Consider the following 23,929-nt stretch of genomic DNA (forward strand, 5'->3'; position numbering starts at 1 on the left):
TTCAGAGTACTTCAAAGAAAAATGGCTTTGTCAATAGGAACTGCAGTATACTTAACTTAGAGATAAGGTGTAAAGTAGACTCAGAGACATATATTTTACAACGCTCTTCACGTTTCCAAATAATTTAAGTATCTGTGGAGAAAACAATTCCTGCCTGTCTAGAAAGTCCTAGTGTGAAACTCCTTTTCACTTTAGGGAGAGTGTTACTGTATTAAATTGACTTTGTTCACCGACTTGCAATACAAGAATTGTTGGGACTGCAGGGTGGGGAAAGGTGGTGAGAATGGGATGGTTATTTTCCTCTCTATTGTTTGCAGATGTAATTGGGTTCACCTGCATCTAGAAACTTTAGTCTCATTTGTCATATTTAAGCCAAATTAGAACTTTGCACATGAACTGTACTAGGAGGGTTAGTGAGTCTTGGCCTAGTAAATAATTTTCCTGAATGAAAAGAGCCTAAATCCAGTAGCTGGCGGAGATTTTAATCAATAAAGCCTAATAGTTCCACTTAATTGGATTTTTTTACTTGCCTGAAGTGACCACTAATTCTGAATAGGGTTGTATTAAAAGACAAGTAAGTAAATAAAACTGTGTCCCTGTAGCCTTTTACTGAACACTGTTCTTGGCTTTCTTGAGGAATGATAACCATCCAAAATACCATTAATTTCTGTTACACTGTTTAGGTAACAACAACAACAACGCATTAAATATTTACATATGTTGGAAGTTTAATTTTGCTTTTTTTTACTTGGAAATTTTTAATCTCTTCCCTGGTAAAGAATCAATCAGCTTGAAGGGTCAGGGCTTTTCAAGACTTCAATATGACTTGTGACATCCCTGATGCCACTTACCCCACTGTATGCTAGTTCATTAAAACACTTGCTGATCATGGGCTGCTGTTTGCAAATGCAGTAATAATACCTTTGCCAGTAGCTGCCTTAGGGTGGCTGGAGGGTTTTGCTCTTGGGGGGAATAGCCCAGCAGCACACTGACTTGCCTTAGTTGTTCCACAGCTGTTCAGCATTAAATTAAAAAGGCTGCCCCTCCTGAAGACACGCATGCACTTGAAGCTCCTATTTTTGTAACATTTTATTTAGGTGAAGTTAGAAATCTTTGGATTTAGGACCCAGTGCCTATCTGGTTTTGTAGCACTGTCCTCATTTCAGTGAAGCCAGCTAACACTAGCTAGAGAATTTGTTCTTTTTGGTTTTTTTTTAAGATACGTTTTATAGAGATTTGGATAAGCCAGAGCTGAGCTGCTCTTGAGTGCATGATTGTATTTTACAGATTTTTAAGACATAAAAAATCAAAGCTATTCTATCCTGGCTTCAGGAGCTATGAGGCTGAGTGTTCCTTTTTGCCTACATTTGAGGTTCTAAGTATTAATTGTAATGAAAAGCATTATTTTTAGCATAATTATTTGTATGTATTTTATCAGGTAGGAGGTACTGCAATAAAATTGACTTAAAGATGGTGGAAGTGAATTGTATGATTAAAATAAAAATCATTTGTAATGGCTAGGATAAAGATTATGAAGCTTAAAAATGGAAAGACTTTCTATTATAGTGCCTGTACTTGAGTTCATTTAACTGTGAAGGTTAATTTTTTTCTTTATAAAAAGTGTTCTCTACAAAATGTACCTTATGTTTGCTTTTAAGTCCCATTTTTAGTTTCAAACACCCTTTCATCTCTGGTTAAGTTTATTACAAGTGTATAAAAACATCCTTGATGCCATTTTAATTGTATAAAGAAAATGAGACCCACAGAAAATTGATTTGCATTTAACAGTGGTAGATTAGCCTAATTGTTTACTTCTCTAAATTCCCTTACTAGATACTGTACTTCCCCTGTGAGGTGAATTTCTGTTATTACACAGTGGATCGTGCATGATCAGGCACAGTGGGAGTGAAAATGTTGTCATCAGAATGTTAGAAGATGGAGGAAGCAGAAACCTAAGTTTGTAGCAGTAGGACATTGAACGTGCAAATGTTTGGTGTGTATCTTCCACCATATGAACTGTGTGGAGAGAGTTATTTATGGGCAGCATCTACTTTCTTGCTGCTCTGCTTCATGGTACTCACCTATTCAGTGTACTAAGAAATGTCTGCTACTTAATACCTGTTCATTTCCTTTTTACAATCTTGTTTAAACAGCTCTGCCAGGTGTGAAATATTTATCTCATGCTCATATCCTGTTGATGACATCTTGTGCTCATACATCAGTCTTGAACAAAGGCCCTTTATGATTTGGTCTGAGTTAGTTCAGGATCTATGACTGTGCAAAGCTGGGGAGCCAGTTCAGTAAACATACAAAGCTGAAAGCAGCCATACTTTTTTTGTTGGTCAAGATTAATGGTAGCAGTATTGTTAAAACAGACCAATTAAAAATGTAACTTAGGTGTTTTGATAGAAAAAGTGTTTATTAATTTCCTGCATTTTCCTCTGTTTTCAAAGAGTAAATTGTTTCCTTCCTGCTATTTCTGTTACAGCATAGAGCTTCCTTTTCTGGATGCTCAGGCTCTGTTCATTCAGTTTTTTCATCAAGTGTTTATTGCTGTTACTTCAGAAATCTTGATCATGTTTTCTGAGAGAGTAGTTTGAAGATCAGCTCTTTTTTTATCACACTCATAATTATGTTGTAACTCTTTTTTTTTTCCTGCTAGTGCGCTGTAGCATTTCACCAAGAGTCTGTGTTAGTGTTGATGCCAGCCCAAAAAAGGGACAGAAGCACATGCATAAAGCCAGTTAGAGGGGACAGTGAGCTCACCTCCTGCTAGAAACTTGTGCAGATCGTGACCCTGGCTATAGCAGAAACGTGATATAAATCATGCCAGCCATCACCTTATCCTTGGCTGTGTGATTCTCCCATCTTCCTTGCACTTGCATTTCTGTGATTGTTAACTGTTTATGGAATAGACTCAACTGAAAATTAGTAGGGTTTTTTTCTGTCATTTGGTTTTCAGGCAGATTTTCCCCCTGAATCAGTTCACATAGTCACAAAATATCGGTGACTGTGAAAGAAAGGAAGCAGGATTTATGGCAGCCCAACTTCCCTCTGAAACAGCAGCTAGAGAGTGATTAAATGATTCAAGTGGTAATTTACAGACATGTATGTATGTAGAATTAAGTAGAAGATTCAAGAAAAGGCTTGATGCCAAGTTGAATGCAATTTTCTGGAAATCATTTTTTTTTCTTTCTTTTACAGTTGCTGCTAACTTACAGAAGATAGTAGATGATCCAAAGGCCTTGAAAACATTGACTTTTAAGTTGGTAGGTAAAAGCATCAATGGAAGAAACAAATAAATTATCACAATATTCACATAGAGTCTGGGTTCTATCTCATTTACAGCTATTTTGTTGAATAAATGTGTTGACAGGTAAGGTGATGGAAATTGCTGTGTATTAGGGAAAAAGATTAAACTCTGTTTTGAAAGGACAGCTCCATAACTGCATGGGGAAGGAGGTTCAGTCACATGAGTTCTGAGGCAGTCTGAGGTTTAGGTGAGAAACTGAAGCAAGAAAGCCCCTAGGAAGAATTGCAGAAACGAGTAAAGCAGAGAAAACTGTAATTGCTAGGTTAACACTCCTTCACCCCCACCCCCTTAGCTCTACCCTGGCTGAAGTGTCCTCTGTTAATGGACATATTGTTCCAATCCCATTTTTTACAACACCTGCCACCATTTTTCTTGCATGCGGGTCACCTTCTCCACTGCTTGCTTCTCCTTAGTTCTTCTTTTCAACCTTCTTTCAGTTGACCATCCCCACCTGCAAGCTGATCTTTCTCCCACTGTATTTCATTACTGTTTCTCCCTCCCCAACTCTTTCTGTCTTCTGTATGTATGTCATCAGACCCTGGCTTTGGGCTTGGGACTCTTTTCTGTGCTGCATTTGCCCTGGACCATGGGTCCTGAATTTTCATCAACTTTGATTGTAGCATGATAGATTTAATTTAATATTAATAAATTTACATTGCAAAAACTTGAGTCAGAATTGATGTGCTGTTTGTTTTTATTTCTTGCTAAAATGAAGTTGAAAAATGTATATACCTGAAGCTATTGAATTATTAGGTATGTAAATAGCAATTAGCTTTCAGCACCTTTTGCTGAGAGTGACTCAGTCACACGAGAGACTAGACTGAATGTCTGTTAGATAAGTGGGTCTCCAGAATCACAGCTTTGTTTATAAAAGCAGCTGCTTCAGATGGGCTGTAGAGAGCCATTTTTAGACCTAGTTGATAATGATGTGTTAATTCAGGACTCTTCTTCCCATGTCATTCTTTATACAGATCTGATGAGTTTTAGCTGACTAATTTGAACTCATTTTTCCCCTACAGTCCAGTAAAATCCCCAGAACTTTCACATTCCTTGTGAGAAGTGGTTGGGGTACGGAAATAAAGACATGTAACTCAAATTCTTTTGTTTCTCTAGCCTTTGTTATAAATATAGCTTAAAGGCTGATGCTTTTCTTATTGCAGCTGATCTGTGCTCTTGCTGCCTAAACATCTGACTTGGCTTTATTGTGTAGTAAATGGCATCTGACCAAGAGCATTTAGATAACAGATACTCCAGAGGCTCTGCAGAAGTCTGGGTTTCTCGATCCCACACTTAAAATAGAGGCTTGTGATTCCAAAATGTAATATCCCATAGTATCTGGGTTGTATATGTTGAAAACAAATCCACTTGAAAATTTAGGTTGGGATATTTTTTTCTATTTTTTGGTGATTCAGTTAGATTTATTGCTGGGGTCCTGTCAATGTAACGTAGTATTTCAGATTCCAGTGAGTGAATGCTGCTATCATCCTGCTCCTTACCATAATCAGAACTAGTAGACAATCCAAAATCAATGTCCCTGCTGTAGGTAAGTTCCACTGGATAGGTAGCAATTCTGGAAGTTAATTTTTAACCTTAGTTTCTTCCTGATACTTTTGACCTAGGTTTCCTGCACTAGTTCTTATTTTACGGGGAAAGACCGTAACAAGAAGTATCCTAATTTATTTTTATCCTTGGATTAATTTGATATATGTTCTGCTTCTGCCTATTTCTGTATTGTGTAGTGAAGTTGCTGAATGAATTGTTGCCTATGAGAACTCTCTTGTATCAGTATGCAATACTGGGTCTTGTTGCCTCTTAGCAAGATCTCATTGAATCTGAGAGCGCTTGTATACGACTTGATTAAAACACATTTTATTGGTAAATATTTAATGAGGATTAAAGGTCTAAATGTAGCTAATCCTATATCCATTCAGAAAATTCAATTGAAAAGTATTCCTTAGTCTAGGATTAGTTGCTAGTATTTCTGGACATGGAGTCTGGTTAGTATCTCACTGCTTAGAGGCTGCTATTGCTGGTATTTTGCTGCTATATAATATTTCTATTCACACAGCAAGAGTTCATATTTGGGGGGGGAAAGGAACAGTTTATATCTTAACTATTTTTGTATTTAATTGAAATAGTAAACAAAATTTTTAAGGTGGGATGCCTGGATGGCAGGGGTTGGATTCCCCCTCTTGAATATTTTTTAAACAGTGTATCTTTGATCTTACGATGAGGTCATTCTGCAGAAACATATATAGTGTTAAATATTCCCTAGTTGTCTTGGCTAACACAGAATGAAAACTTCCACTAGGATCCAGCTGTCCACACTTTGGGAAGGAGGCTGCTTTAATATACAGATACTCTTGGTAACACTCAAGGAAACACAAAATTATTGCACAGCATAATGTGCATTTTGTGTAAGAACTTTGCTTATCAAAAAGAGTGGGAAAAAACCCATTAATGAGAGAGTGTGTTCAGTCTCTACTGAATACTTTTATGTTGCAGGTTTGTTTATAGTATTTGTATTTATGCTAAGCACAAAATCTAAGTTAATAGATTCCAGGTGCATTAAATAGATAAAATATAATATTGATAAGAAATGCATTTAAAAATCTATATGCATCTAGATATGTTACTTAGCATGGTTTTGAATAGATTGATAGCTAGCTAGTGTGTAGAACAGTGTTAGTAGTATTAGCACTTTTTAGCATTAAATTTTAAGTGCAAAATTCAAACTGCATTTATTTGGTAAATTCCCAATGCAAGAACCATTCAGATATCTGAATAGTTACCAAGAGTGATGATCTCAGACCTTTAACTTGCTACTTCTGTGGAATAAGAGCTGTGAAATATTATCTGGAGAGAGAACTTCTGTTGTCTGTGTCTGCTCAGAGTAAATTTGAAGGACTAGCCTAATGTAATAATTCCACAGGTGTCAACATAGTTTATTTCTGGTCATGAAAATTCAATGGATTATGTCACTTGGTGCACCTTGTATGCACAGTCTGAAAGCTCTTTACCTTATAGTGCATGCTCATGAACCAGTTCTGTTGAAGGGTTCAGCTGCTACTAATGCAGAAAGGATCAAAAGCATTTTTCTAGGGTGAACCAATTGTTCTGTTGGGGATATTTTGTGATATGCAAAAGAATCTGAAGGCATCTGTCATAAGTAAGTAAGTGTTACAGACTTCTAATCCAATTCTATTAATATTTTGTCTTATCTAACATGCAGATAAAAACGTATAAATACCTTTATTTAAAAGGTAGTCACTTTGTCCTACAGGTGCCAATTTTGTGTTTAAAAATCAAAACTTAAAAATATTTTGCCTCCAGCATATTTTTTCTAAAACAGACCTAAAGTAATAGTTTAGTCCTGAGCAAAGTAGTTTTATATTCTTACTGTTATATATGAAAAATTAACTGATCACTTGTGCTAGTTTGTATTGTGGTAGGCTTTACTGAAGAATCTAAACTGTACGTTTTTAAGTACTAGATTGTACTGTCAGGAGGGAGCTGTCCTTTTTCAAATATTAGTATTTACTCTTCATAGACTGCTTCAATTTCTTGTTTAAAAATTCAGCTGGTTGGTATTCCAAACTAACTTGCTGGCTGGACTCATGAGACATTTTCTGTGTACAGCACAGTGGTAAAAAGTAGATTCTGTACACGTATATTAGTTGTTCTTCATGAGTGAAAACCATTTACTCCCATGAAAAAGCAAATTTGGCTCCAGTCTGGAAAGTTTGGTTTAAAGAATTTGGGTATTTCAGTGTCCATTTTCCAGTATTCTTTTCTGTAATTTTTAATATTGACTATAAGAGTTTGCTAAAATTAAGGATGCAACTGGTTGACACTGACAGAGGCTACCTGAAGCAGTCTGAAGCTTTCCTTCGACCAAGCTGTTTGCTGACTGGGCGAGATGGGGGAACTTTATATCCTGGTGCTTTGTAGCGTGATAATACTAAACATTTCTGTTTGTACTTGCAGGCCTCTGGCTGTGATGGCACTGAGATTCCTGATGAAGTGAAACTGATTGGTTTTGCTCAGTTAAGTGTCAGCTGATGTCTGTCCCTTGACCCCAAGCCGAATTGTGAGATTGCAAAAACGCCAGCTTAGATGCAAAGGAAAATTAATGCACCACACACTGAGTTCTGCTTCATTATCTAGCAATTCACAAAGTCAGAACAAGCAAAGCCTACAGCTACACCGCTGCTGTTAACTTTCAAAATGCTCCTAAATGTCTCTTAGCAGCTGATTTGGATTCCCCCTAAGTGAAATGCCTGTGGAAATGCACTCAGGTGGCTGTATTTATTGGTTACAAAAGGAATTTTCTATCAAGCTTACTTCTTTCATAGACTTTGAGTGATACTATTTTACCTGTACTTGTGGTTGATAATACTGCCTCTGTTCTGTTACATTTAGAAATTAACATACATATAAAAGTTTAGAATTATTAGCCAAACTTGAATTCTAGTTTTAAAAATGACTGTGAATTTTATTTTTCATATATTTATGCATTACACATACTAGTAATAAGAAAATTATTTTACTTGATTATGTGCTATTTGCAGTTAAGCTCCCACTATTTTAAAAAGTTTCAGATATATCTTTGAAGTATTTGGTACTTCTAGGGGTTTCTTGAAATTATTTGATTTGGCATTAGCAAGCTTTTGTTGGTTGTGTGTAAAAAAAAAAAACAGTCCACAAACTAATTGTCAAGGGAGTGGGAGGTGCCTTGCTGATATTAATGTTTTAAGAATGTGCCTGAGGCTGCTTATATAAATAATCTCCATTTTCTAGAAGTACCATACATATGGTACTATATATATATATATATATATCTAGTTATCTGAGCAAGGAGGGGATATACAGTAGCAAAGGTGTTAAGAGTATTTTGACTATGCTTTATTGGGGAGTCTATGAGCTGGAGCTACTGTGAACTGTTGTTGTTAAGGTAGAACGCCTACTGTGTCCATCTCTGATCTGACTTACCCTTAATGATAGAAACTGGTTTTATACAGGTGAATAAAAACTTGAAGAATGGAACTGAAGCTTTATTTGAAGTTTTGCAAAATACCAAGGTGGAGTGAGAATAATAGGGCTTTGTGCAATGATCAAGTAAAACTCTGTTACAAAGAAAACACTTTGACCCAAGTAGTCCTCTGCTTAACCTGTGACATAGATGTTACGGAGCTAGGGAACTTTAGAAAGACTTTCACGTGGAGACGTGTTTCTCAGAGGTTACAATTTAAACTACTTCCTAGTTAATCCTAGATAAGTGGCAGCTCTTTAATGTACTGAAAATGGCAAATATATATTATTAAGAGAAGTTATTTATAATGCCTTGTCATAATCATTGAGGTGTTCTAGAACTATTTGCATACAACTCAATGTAATCCCATCCCATCCTACTGTTTACATGATGATTACTCCAAGATGACTGCAAAGGTTAAAAAAATAAAACTAAAATAAAGATGTATTGCACAAACTGATTTGTATTTTCAATTTCCATGCTCTGAGTGGATTACAGTGTTGTTATTAAAAAAGGTTGGTGCCCTTACTTAGTTTGGGAGCAGCAGCTGGGGAGGAGGAGAGGAAATGCTGCTTACTCCCTCGGGACAGAGGGTTGCTTTGGCTCCTTGCTCTCTAGGGCTTTGCAGAAGCCATTTTTAAGGCTCCCAAGGTGTTACTTTAAGAAATCAATGGTTTTCCCGCGGCCGGCCCTGTGCGCTGCTGGTTTGTGTGGGCAGAGAGGGGGAGGGCCCGGCGTGGGGTCCGCGGCCCAGGTGAGACGCCTTGGGGCTGGTCAGGCCTCTTGGGGTGATTGGTGGCCGCAGAGCTCTTGGTGGGCGAGCCCTGGCACTGGGCTGGGTTTTGGCAGCCGTGCGCCTGGCGAACAACAGCGGTAAGTGAGCTTTTCCCCAGGGGCCTGGGCACCGTGTCTCTGGGCACCGTGCTGGCCGTGGCCGGGGGTGCCGGGCGGCGGGCAGGGGCGGGGGTTCGGGCGGGAACCCCCCCGGCGGGGGTTCGGCCTCTGGGCAGCCTCGGCTGTGCAGGCCCAGGACGGGCCGCGTCCGCCTGCGGGGCGGGCTGCAGGCTGGCAACTGGTCATTCACCTTCGTGTGGCAGTGTGAGGAAATAAAAAAGGTACCTTAAACGTGCACCTCCCAGTGACCGAGGTGATAACCTGCAGTGCTGCGATGGGGTGGCTGCTGAGCAGGACCGGGAGGAGTTAAATTCTGAGCCTTGCTATTGGATTATTTTTATATGCGTTAATGTACATATCTGTAAGTATTGCACCGTTATTGACTAATCCACCTGCAAAGTAGTTAGCTGGGGCAATACTTTTTCTGGCAAAGAAGTGAATGAAAAGGGAAGCTTTTTGTTTTCACTGATCTAGAAAAAGAAGTGGAATATATATATATAGAACATATATTTGGATGAAAATCATGTTGGACTCGCTATACATCTCCCCAGAAGCTGGGGAAAAAGTGTTCGGGTATGAGTAGCAACTGTCAAGAGTGCTCATCTGCTGTGCTGGTTGGGGCTGCAGGAGGTATCTAAATAAAGAATGTAATGCTTTAACTGATGCAGTCAGCAGTATTGTACCAAGATAAAGTGGTAACAGTTGTTGCTCACTTGTGGTCTGATGCAGAAACACGGTGATGCTTTCTGTGATTCAGTGAGGCAGCAAATTTTTGTGGCGCTGTTACTTACCACAGCTGTGTTGGGTTTTAAAACATTTTTCTTGTTGTTCTTCCTGCTAAGATACTGTGGATAAATGCAATGTGAACAAAATGAATTTTTTAAAAGGTAGAAAGAAATGGTAATTAAAGCTTTAGTGTGTTAAAATGAAGTTTATAAGTAGGTTATACTCTCAGTATATACAGGTTAAAAAAAGGTGAAAAATAGACAGTAGATTGCAGTAGAAAGCAGTGAGCAAGCTATGATAGAAGTAAATGCCAAAGGTAAAGGAAGCAGTTTGCTTCCTTTACGTTATATACACATCCTCTGTTGAATAATAAGGGAGAAATCTAGCAGCTATTCATTTGTTCACATTTATGTGAACAGTGTTAAGGAGCTGGGTAAAGTTCTTATATGTGTGACATGACTTGATCCAAAATAGTTGTGGTGCTGGTGTAGCTGGCTACAGCACCTGCCTTGTTTGAAAGAAAAGGTCTCTAATTAGTGAGGTGAAGCTGGAACAGGTGAGCTACCATATAGCTGTCTCTAAGGCCAGGAAAATAGGGCTTAATTAGATGCTGCTAAAAATAAAATAATCTGTATGATGATTATATGCCAGTGCCTGTGTCTGGGCACCTGCAGGTTCTGTGGGCTGATTAATGTCAGTGTCCATGGAGCCAGCCATGCCAGCTTGCTGTGCTTTAGCTTGCTGAAAGTAGCTCTGTGGACTGAGATGAAAGTCAGTCAAAACACAGTTCTGCATTTATTAGTTTTAAAGTGTTAGGATGAATATAAACATAGAATTTAGCTCAGCACAAAACCAGGTCTGGAGAATAACTGCATGTGTAAAGGAGTGGGAGAGAAGGGACATTTCCAGCCTTTTATCTCGTGGGACTCCAGCATGGGCGTTAGGCCAGGAAAGCTGTTTCCTATGCAGGCAACATATGCTTTTGTGCCAAGAGAACAGGAGCATACATCTCTTTCTTCTGACAAGTGCTGACCTCAGATATTCCCATCAACATGTACAGAGTTGTGCATTCAAACTGCAGTTCAGCTAGCTAGCTAGGTTTTCTATCTATCTATCTAGCTATCTTTGTTTTCTAAAATGTTATCCTATGTACTATCACAATTTCCTCTATTGCCCTAGAACACACTTTGTGAGTGGGAGTGGAAGGGGGAGCAGGGAAATAAGTCAGGAAACATAATTGAATTTTCCCTCGCCTGTGTTCTCTCCTGACATGAAAGATGTGTACCTTTTCATATAGCTTGGTCCAATGTCACATCTCCAATTTTGGGGCTTTGAGAGCAGTCCTATGAAATTTGATTGTGAGGCATCCCTTCAGAATGTTTTTAAACACTGTTATTTCTCTAAGAGGGAATGCTGTGTGCCTCCCCCTCATGCTTTTCGTTAATCAGAGATTTGTTTTCCTTTTTACCACCTACCTCTGCATAATGATGTTGGATGGTGAGATTGGCCTGTGCCTGAAATCAATTAGCTCTGATGAGTAATCTGACACAGACCTAAAACACCGCTAATTGAGTGCATTGAAAATGCTGATTTCTGTTTAGCAGGGAGCAGAGGATGTTGCCGCCTGTTCCCACCTTATCCTCCCTCATTTTATCAAAGCAGCAAAAAAAAAGAAGAGAGACCTTGTTGATAACAAATAGCAGTTGGTCTATTTTTTTCTCTGAATCAATTGTGATAGAACTTTATTCAGTCAATTGTTGTCGGTTTTTCTGCTGCATCAAGCAGCCTTTCTGCTCTCTTGCAATGTACTCATGCATGTGCATGCACAAAGAATGCTAATTATTTTAAAATGAGAAGTTGGAAAAGCATCAGGAGCCTACATCTTTGAGTTCCTTGTGCATGAGCTCTGCTAATGAACAGCTAGGTTTACTCAAACCACGAAAACTCCAACAAAGTCTGGTTTCCTTGCATTTATTGCACAGTGGCCCAGCTGATGAAATATCCAGGCATGTTAGTTGAGCATTGTGACATTTTGGTTATTAATTTTCCCTCAATGACTAAGAGTAACATTGCAGTGTACATAAAAATGTGGTTTTATAGCTGCTTTATGATTGTTAGATTGATGCTCATCAAGCTGCTTTCGTAGTTGTGTTCATCTGAGACGTTGAATCAAACTCAGTAGTTGTGAAGTTGTTTGCTGCTAATAACATTCAGAATAAGGGCAGTGGTAGCTCAGTGAGCAATTACAGGGATATGGAAGAGTATGTGGTAAGGAGGAGAAATACAATTTTCACTGCATAAACCAATAGGGAGGCAATCTTGTCCTTTTTGGGACATGCATATTTTGCCATCTAATTTTCAAGTGTGAATTTGAAAGGCTGTGCTTGTTTATTGTCTCAGTAGGGTGTAGAAAATCACTTATGCAAGTGGATGTGTTTATGTAGAGGAACAGCTATACAAAATAGAATTGGAGTAGGTGGGAAATACATGCCTTTACTCATTTTTTCCCCATAGGTACACTTTAAAAAATTAGTAAAAACCACCTATCTTTCAAATAGGGAGACTTTAAAATTTATTTATTCTTATGGAAAGAAACCAAATTGTTACCTGGTTCTTTTTCATCCATTTAATAATTCAGAATCATTGGGGAAAGATGCTGCTCATGATTAAGAATGCTGGGGTTTTTTAGATTTATTTTGAGCAAAAAGGCTTTTCGAGTTGTATCTTGTTTACTCTGTAGACCCCATCGCTCCAGCTTTCTTTCCTTTGAGGACAACTGAGTTATGACATCTCAAAATGTATAGGAATGTGTGATTATTTGTACAATTGTCTTTTCACATAAAAAAACAGAGTGCATAGCTGTTTATCATCAACAGGAAATGATAAATAATGAAGCAGAAGAACCAGAGAGCATCTAGAGGGTTTGAGTAGGTGGACATTGTGCTGCTAATGTCCTATAAAAATAAATCAATAGGTAAAAAGATTTAACCTCACAGTAGTAGAACTGCTGTGTTCTGGAAGACAGACTGTATTGCATCTCTTCAAGGTAGAGGCCTGCATTTCTGCCTGCATCTCTGTTTTTGAAAGATTGGAATTGGTTTTATGAAGCATTCTGGTATTTGGGGATGGGGGGTGGGTAAACACCAAATCGCACGCCCCAACCCCCACATACTGTACCTGTGATGTTTTGTAATGTAAAGGGCACGGAAAGCTTTTGAAGACTGTTACTTAACCTGCTGGTATTTGTATTAAGGTTGCTGAAAGTTTGGTTGTTTCATTCTGGCAAATCAATATCTTTTGCCAATGCCCTGCATTGCACTAGTACTCTATTATTGACCAAGAAAGAACAAAGTAAAAATCAAATGGTCAGCAAACACGAGTTTTTCAGAACAAGGCAGGTGTGGGTATAAATGCTTCCTCTTCTCTTAGGCTTCCCTGTGGTTTAATTGGTCCTGCTTCCCATTGCTCCTCTCATGTGCTGTCTGGTGGGAGGAGGCTCTTGTGCCATGGTGCGGCAGCCAGGTCCCAGCCTCGCCGAGGCTGCTCGTTGCTCTCGCAGTGAGAATTGAGCTGAGGCCTTTGGGCTCTGAATGTGCCCGAGCAAGAAGTTAGCAGTATTTCATTCTGATGTGAAAAGTACCTTCCTAGAGGTAAATTTACTGTGCCTTTTTTGCGGGACTTTGTACTTTGTCTAAGTATAAAGAAATATATTTTATGGTTTTCAAGGTTGCTTCCTAGGTTGCAGAGATCTTATAGCATAAGCTGAAAGCTGCAGCTTTCTGACAGTGCTAGATGGGCAATTTGTGAAATTAGATAAAATTCCTAACCATTTTTTTCAGCTCTGTGGGAAGGTTTTTGTGAAGTAAGTGTTTGCATTGTGGAAAAGTCAAATAGTTACCTGGCTGAGGTTGTTAAACCTGAAACTGTCCCCATCATCTCGTAGAATCAGCTAAGAATCCTGTTGCATTCAGGATCTTTTTCTTTCTTTCTTCTCTCTCCTTGTTAGATCACCTCTGATTAAAGCAAAGCACTGGAGCATTTACTGTATATCATGAGAAATAGGAAAAGGGTGGAGAAATCCACCTAGAATTAGAACAGAGAATCCAGAGGGAAGGACCATTATTGAAATCTCGGCCCCATGAATTAATAATACTTCACAACAGCTTCAGTGGGACTAAAATTTCACTCCCAATCTGTGTTGATTATGAGCTCCTCAGTTTACTCCTGGGGCTGTAAAATGGAAAAAGATCCAGTAGTGATTAAAGAGTAGGTGTGATTTGAATGGAAGGTGATTACTAAAATCTCTCTGAAGTCTTCTACCCTGCTTGTGCTGCAAGCTTTTCCTATTTATAATAGCATAGCAGAGCTATCCAAGCAGAAAATGACACCAGACAGAAAGAATTTCCTGATTGTCTCTGATTAGGTTCAGTGCTAACCTTGTAAATTTGCCTGTCAGATGAGGCATGGCCAAGTCACCCATAAACCTGATGTTTTGCAAAAGATGGAAAGGGTGAGGAAACTCCTGCACTTGTATATTGCTTGATACTTACTTTTTTTTCTTCCTCCAAAAGGATTTTTGCAAAGATTAATCTAGACACTTGCATGAGAGCTACTGAGTTACTATTTAGTGTTACATAAATTACTCATTTTAAAATGCTGTGTGCTCATGGATTTCTGTGTATTTGTGGATTTATAAGGCCAACAAAGGTCTGAATCTCTGAGGTCTGTCCTGTTTGAAGGTAGTATAGCTTGGATTGATCTGTGGAAATCGAAGCAGGGCTGTGTTTAAGCAAATGAGTGTTACTCTTTCCTCTTTTTTACCATCTTCATAATCTGTTGTGAGCTTAGTTGAGCTTTTTCATAGACAAAGATTTTAATTTTTAATAAAGTAATTGTAGATGAAGTCTTACAGTAAGGCTAAATGTATTTAAATCCAAATAGGAATTGTTGAGGGGAACTGTTATGTTTGCATATGCCCTATAAAATGTTTAGGCAACGTAAAGAGTTTGTGCTAAAAGTAACAGTGCTTAAGTAACTTTAATATTCTTTCCCTTTTCTGGTATAAGCTGAAGCCCTAAAAATACCCTTTGGAAGAGTACTCCAGTAACCTTGTGTCATACCAAATTGGTGTGAAACTGAAAACAGCTGTTGGATACAAACAATTGCAGCAAAGTAAATCAAACATTCTGTTTCAGTTCAGGAGAGTGAACAGGTGTGTTAGATGTGTGTCTTTAGTGTACGGAAAAGCGACAGTGTTCTACTTGCCATGAAATTGGCATTTTGAAAATGTTTGGTACCGTTTTGGTTTATCAAGGGATACACTTTGACATTCTGAAACATGCAGATAATATGGTCTCAGATTGATTTGAGGCAAAGTGTGTTCTTTAGCCTACATTTAAATTTTGACTGGGTAATAATTGTAAAAGGCCTGTTTTATTGCATAGGTGAGGGATTGGTGGGGCTAACACCAAGCATACCTCCTTATGTATTTATTTATGTTAATTACTGCCAAGGCAATGCATAGAAGAAATTATTTATACCATAATGTTTTGTAGCAATAACTTTTATTTTGGTTTTTTGCAGCTTTTATAAGCCTTCTCCAGAGCTGCTGTAGCTGGGTCTGCTCTGCTTTCTGGAGGTGGTTGAGGTCTTGCACTGAAGGTGATCCAGAGGCCGCCCGGCAGGGCCAATCCTCTCTCTGTGCTGCGGGGCATTGGTTGCTGTGGATCGTGGAGCTTTGTGTGTACAGAGTGTGGGTGTGAGGAGCATGGATGGACCTCCAGAACATTGCCTGGGTGCAGTCTTGCTGCTCAGCCTGTGCTTGTTATTTATTCAAAGAGGAGAGGAGAAAATTCTGTGGAGCAGGGTGGCAAGTGCAGTGTTGCCAGTAGATACAGGGTATTTTGTTACCTCCTAGCTTATATTTAGACTGTAAGTGCCTGAGAGCAAGTACCTGGGCTCTGGTTCTCTCACCCTGCACCAGCACGTTTCTCTTGTACAATTCTTTATTTTCACTCAGTGGTTTCAGCACTCACTTTGTAGAGAGGTACATGACTGTAAAAACCTCAGGGTGAGGACGAAGATCCTGATAAAGTATTTAATACTTCCTCGAGGAAGCACACCTTTTTGTGCTGCTCTTGCTTGTTTATATGCTGTCCTTGCTTCCTATCTAGAAAGTACATGGCAGCAATTTCCTAAACAAACAAAACTCTACTACTTCATGTACGAATTTAATAAGTGACATTTGATTTTTCCAGAAATCACATCAGTAATTGTTCAGCTCTCCACAGTATTTCTTTTTCTGTCCCAATCTATAGGTACATAAAACTGTTGTGAACCTTGCAGTTCACAAAATACTTTGTTTTCTTTTTCCTCTGTTCTGGAATTTTATTTTTTACATTTTTTACATTTTTTTAATCTTTTTGTCTGGCTTCCAGCATCACAGTACTTGAATGAGCACTTGAGAGAAATGTAAGGCATTGGGCCCCTTGTTGAGTTTCCCTAGCCCTTCCTTGCCTTTGCTTTTCCATGGACATCCCACTGTCTAATAAGGAAGTCTCTGGGACCCACAGATGTTGTGTTGTGGTTCATGCAGAGGTCTATGTGCAGACTCTTTTCAGAACTTAAAACTACTCTTCCTTGGAAACTGCCCCTTCTAGAAAACCATTTCAGAGCTTGCTCACAGCTTTACATGATTTAGTTCTTGATAGTCAGCTCTGGAGCCCAAGGTGCAGCTGCATTACATGTTGAGCAATTCCTAAATGTTCTGTACAACAAACTCCCCCAGGAGTTTAGTTTAGTTACTCCAGCAGCCATTTGTGGTTTTAAAGCTACCACTGTAACTGTGAAAAAATCTAGCAGGGCTTTGATATCTGAAGAGTTATGTGGTGGAAAAACCTAAACCCGTTCTGTAGCTGTAAACCTGACTGGTTCTCTCTTACAATATCGAGCTTTTGGTATGTCTGTGCTGTGTTTTTCTTTGATTGTTACCTCTGAACTTGCATTTTTCTTACTAGACCTCAGTTCTGTTTGTCTGTCAACACAAATTAAGCTAATGGAGCATTACTAATGCTTGACAAAATAAATCTATGCAATTTACAATTTGTTACTACTTTTAAAGGCATTTGAAAAAACAAACCAAAACCATTTAAACCCTGTACATGCTCAGATCTCAATGAGAACCTTTCAAAAGCTTCTGTTGGAGACAAATATGCTTGCATGTTAACACTAGCTAATATAAATAGGTAACAAACTGGGAAAACTGCTTATCTAACAATGATCACAGTCCTTGTCTTAGTCACAAAAGAAATCTCTTAATTCTGAAAGTAATGTTTTATACTTAAATGCAAACTTATTGCCTTCTCAAGAGGTTTTCAGAGGTGGTTTGTTCTTGTAGAACTGAATCATATTACTGTCTGAATTTATGGTAAGTTAACACTAAGATTATTTATATATAATGTGGAGATATTGGCAAATCTATGAACAAGGATATAAATGCACTTTGCAAGATACAAAATGGTACCTAGATAAATTCCATTGTAACAATCAGGCAGGTGAAGTGAAGCTAAGTTATTGGTGTAGGCCATTTACATTTCTTTTACTTATTTCTGTTGTGGATGTTCTTTCAAGCTAGCATGGAAGAAGTTTTTCTGGAAAAAAAATGAAGTAAGCTTTAGTAATTTTACCTATTGGTGACTTATTACTTGAAGAAATGTAATGTGGTTTATGGTTAAATTAGGTCTGTGTTATAATTTAAATTTGATATATCAAACATGTAATTTTGGCCTAAGTGCAGTGAACTGAATTTATTGGAAAGGATGTTAGAAAGACTTGTGGGAAGAATACAGAGTGTGTACTACTCCTCTTGAAAACACTGTTTTTCATCAAGGTGTGGGTCCTGATATGATTAAAACTACAGTTTCACAAATATGTACTTTCAGAACTGTTAAGATAAATCTCTTGACAATCTTTTGATGTGTTCCAGGCAGCTGAAAATCGCACAGATGATGTTGCCTCACCCATTGTGAATTATTGCTTAATGCAAATACACGTCCTGGCCTTACAGCAAATGGAGAATAAACGTGCAAATTAGAAGCACTGGTGTACATGAAATTTCAGAACATGTTTATTTTTCTAAAGCTTTGTTATCTGACATAGGCTTCAGAGAAATTAGTATTTTTGTTATCCATAGTGTATCACTTCCACTAAAATTTCTGCAGTTCCCAAATTTTTTGTGTCTAGTCCTTGTATATAAGGCTCCTTTGTTTCTCCTCCTGTCCGGAGTTTCTTCACCTGTGGGTGATAATGTGATGCTCTTTTTGCTTCCTATCATAGAATGGTGTGGGTTGCAAGGGGCCTTTAAAAGGTCATCTAGTCCAACCCCCTGCAAGGTGCAGTAACACCGAACCATAGACTAGTTTGGATTGGAAGGGACCCTTAAAGGTCTTCTGGTCTTCAGTCTTTGATTAGATCAGGTTTTCTTGCTCTCAAACAACAGCACAACTAGTAAAAGTAATAGCTGGGAAAGGGCAGTGCTGTTTGCCCTAATCTCTCATCATGAGCTGTCACCTATCCTCCCAGTACTTGCTGAGGAAAAAGCAAATGTTTCTCATTTTATTTCTTTATTTTATATTGCCAGCCAGCCATGTGCATGCAAGTACAATTTTCCAGATGCAATTTTTTCTGGTTTTTCTTTTAAAAGTTTGCATTACATTAAGCATTTTTTCCACCTAAACAAAATGCAGCTTTGCAGAAATTGTGATATATTAAAAAATAATAAATTGTTAGGTGCTATTGAAATGAAAGGCATAGAAAAGAATGAAGTTATTGATGATCAGAGCTGGAAAGGGAAAACATGGTCAGGTGGTAGTATTAACACTGACAATTCATATGATTTTTAGTTTACTTACTGTTAGTCTGTCCCAGCATTCAAATAAAACATAATGTACTCTTCTGAAGTGGTATATCTCTGGTGTTCAGCAGAAGATAAGAGTGCAAGCTTGTTTCCAATGACATTTCCAGCACAGCAATTTCAAAACCATGAAAAAAAAATTATAAGCATTTCATTTTAAATGTTCAGGAAATAGATGATTTATCACAAATGAGGTACATTTGTCGGCTAAAGGTTCACTCTCCTTACTCTCCTTAGTTCCTAGAAATCCTAAAATGTAACACTTTGGGCCACCATCATCTTTTCTCCAAAGTAAAATGTGCTCTTTCCCAGTGTAAACTTTATGCCAAAGTGTAACCAAAGATCCTGCAAGGTTTTTGCCTGGTTGTACTAGAAAGCTTTCCTATTACTGCTACTACAGAGTTTGTTTGGCTGTCTAATACAGGTGTGCTTTTCTGTGGTACTTAACAGGCTAGACATTTTTCTACTTGTTGCCTTTAGGGGATTTTGGAAATTTCTGGAGTTCAAGACAAGAAGCAACATCTGGAGCTTAAACCTTAAATTGACTAGAGTAGAGGCTTAGATATTTCAAAAGCTATTATCTGTGCTTGTGGAACTTCTTCCCCATGTCTCATGTTTCGGGAAATGACTTTGTCCTAAAGAAGGATGACAGTAATCATTCCACACTAGATAAATTGCACACAACTAGTAGGGTTTTTTTGGGGAAAAGTAGGGGTAGCCCACTTACATTTACTTAGTCTGATCATTCCTCTAGGCCTATGGCTGTCTATATTGTCTCCAACATTCACCTGTCTCTGAGATACAATTACACATCAATATCTATCATGTTAGGCACATTGTCTTGTGTGAATGGTGGGCTTTTTTGATCTTGTTTATGCACTGATAAAACAAACATCCAGTAACTGTTTTGTCAAATACTGACTTGCAAGGCTCAGTTTATTTTCCTATAGGTACTACATGTTCAAAGTCCTTTTTAATGGAATCTGTGAACCATTGTGTAATTTATTGCACCAATTAACACAAGCCAATACCTTTGCAAATAATTAAATCAGTTTAAAAATGTTGCAAAACTCACCCATCTGTTTGAAGTAACAGCTAAATTGCAGTATAATACAAATTAAAATGTGTATTTCCATAACCTCTACTTCTGTGACAGCACCTGCAGTGTGCATGTATGTTCCTCTATTAAAAATGTACTTTTAATTACATGCTGTATATATTCTTTGTTCTAGCCCATTAGTTTTATCCCCTTGTGTAGAAATGCTGAATCCAAGAAAAAAGGCAGTAAATAATACTGCCTTTTAATGACCAATTACAGCAGCCTATCATCAACCTTGGCATCAGCTGCTTTACTAGTTCAAAGTACAGATATGCTTAGAATAAAACGGTGCTTGGGAAGTACAGTAAGCCTCATCTGTACAGAATACCACTCTCCAGAGGCAGCAGTACTGCATTTCATAACCCATCCTGCCAAAGTGATGGTAAACATTATATAAAGCCTCGGTGCACCTTGAAGAGTTTGTCCTGAATGATCTGGACCTTTTTGTGGCCTTTGTAAGGGGAAATGGTGTTCTATGTAAAACTATTAACTGCGTACTTTTAAAGACTATGGCTATGTGTGGACAGCTGTTGAGGAATACTCAGGTGCAGGGAACTGGCTTGAAGCTGCAGCTTGAGCTCTGGGGGGGAGAGAAGAGGCCGTGAGCTGCCAGCTCTGCATGACGAAGGGCAGGAGGGCGGTGCGGCCGGCCGGGGGCTGGACACGGGGGCACTGCGGGAGCCGAGACTTTCCCGCGCTGGGGCTTGAGGGGATCAAAGCCCAGGGGTTCCTTTGTTGAGGGACGCTCCTCGGAGGCACCAGCTCGAGCTGTTTCTGTGTTACCCCGGTCCTAGCTGTGGAAGTGTGGCCTTGGGAGTGCGACCGCCAGAGCCTCGGGCATGGGCAGGCTGGGAAGTTTCCCTTGCAACACCTCCCATGTCTATAGCTGCTGTAGCCCTGTAGACTTACTGTCTGTTCCAGATGCTAGCAGAAGTTCATTTTCTGCTTTATATGTGATAGTAGTAAGATAAGCTGTCCTGTGTGGTGAAACTAATCCAATAATGCAGTTCTTGATACCTCAGACAGCGACAGAGAAAGTACTGCTGTGTTCAGGCTTCATGCAAATACTCTCGTAATAGATTCAATACCAGATGTCTGACTATTAGGAAGATATGAGGAGAGTGGAGGCAACACAGAGAGCAGCAGCAGCTAAAAAGGTTAAAACACTGAAATTGTGGGATAAAGTATACTTGATTAAGTGGGAGTTAAAGGGAAACATGAAAAAATGCTGTTTTAAATTCTGATGAACTACCCAACGTTATGTGAGGAAAGGTAGAAGGAGTAAGGAAAAAAAAAAGCCAATCTTAGACTTGTGATAATGATCTCTGCAGGCAGAGGCAAGATGAAAGATGATAGATCTTTTTTTTCCATATACCTAAAAGAGGCAATATCAAAGAAAAGATTCTTGAAGGAACTACTTCAAGTGTTACTTGTGCCCTGAAACTTGCTGAATGCAGTTTGCCAGGTATGAGACAGTGTAGGACTGTAAACTTTTCAGGCAAGGACCCTCTCTTCACAAAAACACTGGGTTCTTATTTTTGTGGCTGGTAGGAATGGTTACTTCTTTTAGATGGGAGAATGCTGAGCTATGTAAAATCACATAAGGAAAATGGAAAGAGTGATGGAAATAACAGGGAAATGTACCAGATTGAAGCAGATTAAAAGTACAGAAGAACAGAGTGAGGCTAAGTGATTTTTGTAAATCAAGGAAAAGGCTTGTAATGATGCTGTAGGGTGCTCTCTGCTTCCTGCCTTGCTTTTACTGCTATCCTAAGGTACCTAGAGATCCCATTTCTCTTTGAAGAAAGAGGTCATGTTAGAAAATAGGCCAGAGAAAGGAACTCTTAAAGAAAAAAGGGATGCTTGATAGATGCAGATATGGTAGCTGTTAGCCAGCACACTTCAAGTTTGGGGTATTTGCTTCCCTGAAATAAAAGTTGTCTGCATTGCAAAATCATTGCACTTAATTCTGTCCAGCTTGTTATGTAATGCTGCCTTTGCAGAATAAGTGCTCAAGGATAAATCTTGCATGGCAAATAAATGCCTCTTGCTCTTGGCTCTTTCAGGTGAGGCAGAGAGATAATGTAGAGTCAGCTAATATGCAGACCTAGCAGAAAAATAGATTTTTTTCCTGTGTTAGGCAAGTCATCAGAGGCGATATTTGACACAACTTAATTGCAGGTGTGGTTAAATAAATAAGGTACATTCTTTCTTTTTTTTCTTCCCAGATGACTCCTCTTCTGCCATTTCATAAATTCATGTTTTTAACAAGAGAAAAGGAAGCAGATGCTATTCAGTACAGTGTTCCGTGCCATACAGATCTCCTTTTTTTGGTGTGTTTCTGCTTTAATAGGCCAGAATCAGCAGTTTTAAGAAGGTTTTTTACATACTTTTTCACTTAGGGCAGTGCAAATTTCTCTGGAAATCTATGACAATCAATTAAGTAAATGAGAAAATAGAATGCTTGAAATTAATAATCAAGCTACATGAAATCTACCCCCTACTGGTGCTAATATCTGTATATCTCCAAGCTGTCTATTAATTAAACACCATGTAAGTGTTGCAATTAGGCTGCTTCGGTGGAAACAAGGGAGATGAAAACGATTGGAGGGGTTTTACTGTATGTGAAACTCTTGGTTGGTTTAAGGCATCTCATTATAGTTTGTAAGGTTTCTGTGTTGCTGCAGACACTCCTGGGATGCCTGAGCACTCTGTTGCAGCCTTCAACTACTTCTAGAACAGGTGACCCAAAGGAAATACACTTTGGTATGCAAAAGCTACCTTTCTTCTCAGGGGTAGGTTTTTTTCCCCCCTCCATTTCATGAATGAATTTTGGGCATTGAGCTCTAAAGCCAGTGGAAAAGAGGTTAGATATTTTGTTCTATATAAGAAACTGCAAAAGGAAGAATGGGAAGAGAGGAATTTTTTTCTGGCTAGTTCTTACAAGAAAAGGGACTTTTTCCTACTTCTGTGTTATTTTGTTTTGCGCTTTTATTTTGATATGAGGACCCTAAAGTTGCCCAGACCTTCCTGAGAGACAAAACAGTATCTTAATATTTTGTGTTAGGAGACAAACTGGGTAATCTGGGTGTATTCAGATTGTGATTCATCACCGATTTTCTGGTGCTTTGCTGTGGGGGGTGAAGCAAAAGGCTCTGTCAGGGTCAATGTGTGTCTATGAGAGACTGGGGAGGACCCCTTCCCTCTGTATGTGTGACCCTGGTGGTCACACAGCAACCTCAAATTTGTAGTTTTATGAGATGTGGGGTTTGGGGCATTTCTCCTTTTCTCCTGTGTGAAGCTTTTGGTGGCTGCAAGCCCACATGTTAAGACATCATGCAAGTAGCAGAAGAGCCATGCTGAGGGTGTCAAAAAGCTTTGCCACCTTAGAACGGCCAAACCTGGGTCCCATTGGCTGGGGATGCCAAAGCCGCTGAATAGGGCAGAGCAGAGGATGAACCCATCTATTATATTGCCTGACATTGCCATGACTGCATTAATATTACATCTTTGGCTTCAGATGAAGTAGTATACCTGATCCGTGTGGACATCAGCTTGATGACGTTGTTGCACAAATAATGAATAAAAGTAATATTTTGTTTTGTTTATTTTTTTCAATTATTTTTTTTTAATCTGCTTTTACAGCACAATATTCTTCCTCATGAAAAATGAGCCAATTCACTGATACTGTGTTTTCAGGTAAGACAGTTTACATTTCTAGAAAGAAGTGAAGAAGAAAACTTACAGGACACCTTCAATTTTTCACTAGATTTTTATTATTATTTGACATTGATACAAAAAAATAGTATCTTGATTAGCAGCTTTGCTGGCAATCCCACAAAACTGTAAATAATACATTAATCTAAAAGAATGCACTCCTACAGACACTATAGATAAAACAATATATACAGTTTAGACAAATAAATACATAAGTACAGCCAGTCATATATAATG

General features: G+C 38.6%; 1 protein-coding gene and 1 long non-coding RNA gene across 12 annotated transcripts in view; both read left to right on the forward strand.

The window, feature by feature from the left end:
* Positions 1–8,805, forward strand: part of STK39 (serine/threonine kinase 39) — an 89,670-nt gene extending 80,865 nt beyond the window's left edge. For all 8 annotated transcript variants that reach the window (XM_069020759.1, XM_069020757.1, XM_069020758.1 and 5 more), the window contains 2 exons: positions 3,205–3,269; positions 7,301–8,805. In XM_069020759.1, coding sequence (XP_068876860.1) covers positions 3,205–3,269; positions 7,301–7,375 — 140 coding nt within the window. In that variant the 3' untranslated portion in view covers positions 7,376–8,805. The remainder of the gene's footprint in view (positions 1–3,204; positions 3,270–7,300) is intronic.
* Positions 8,806–9,068: 263 nt separating this feature from the next.
* LOC138113011 (uncharacterized) overlaps positions 9,069–23,929 on the forward strand; it is a 55,032-nt gene continuing 40,171 nt past the window's right edge. For 2 of the 4 annotated variants that reach the window (XR_011151965.1, XR_011151964.1), the window contains exons 1-2: positions 9,069–9,218; positions 23,621–23,674. This is a non-coding gene — a long non-coding RNA (uncharacterized lncRNA). The remainder of the gene's footprint in view (positions 9,219–23,620; positions 23,675–23,929) is intronic. The other 2 variants (XR_011151969.1, XR_011151963.1) reach the window with 2 other exon arrangements.

Source organism: Aphelocoma coerulescens, chromosome 7 (assembly GCF_041296385.1).
Source record: "Aphelocoma coerulescens isolate FSJ_1873_10779 chromosome 7, UR_Acoe_1.0, whole genome shotgun sequence".
Classification (NCBI taxonomy): domain Eukaryota; kingdom Metazoa; phylum Chordata; class Aves; order Passeriformes; family Corvidae; genus Aphelocoma; species Aphelocoma coerulescens.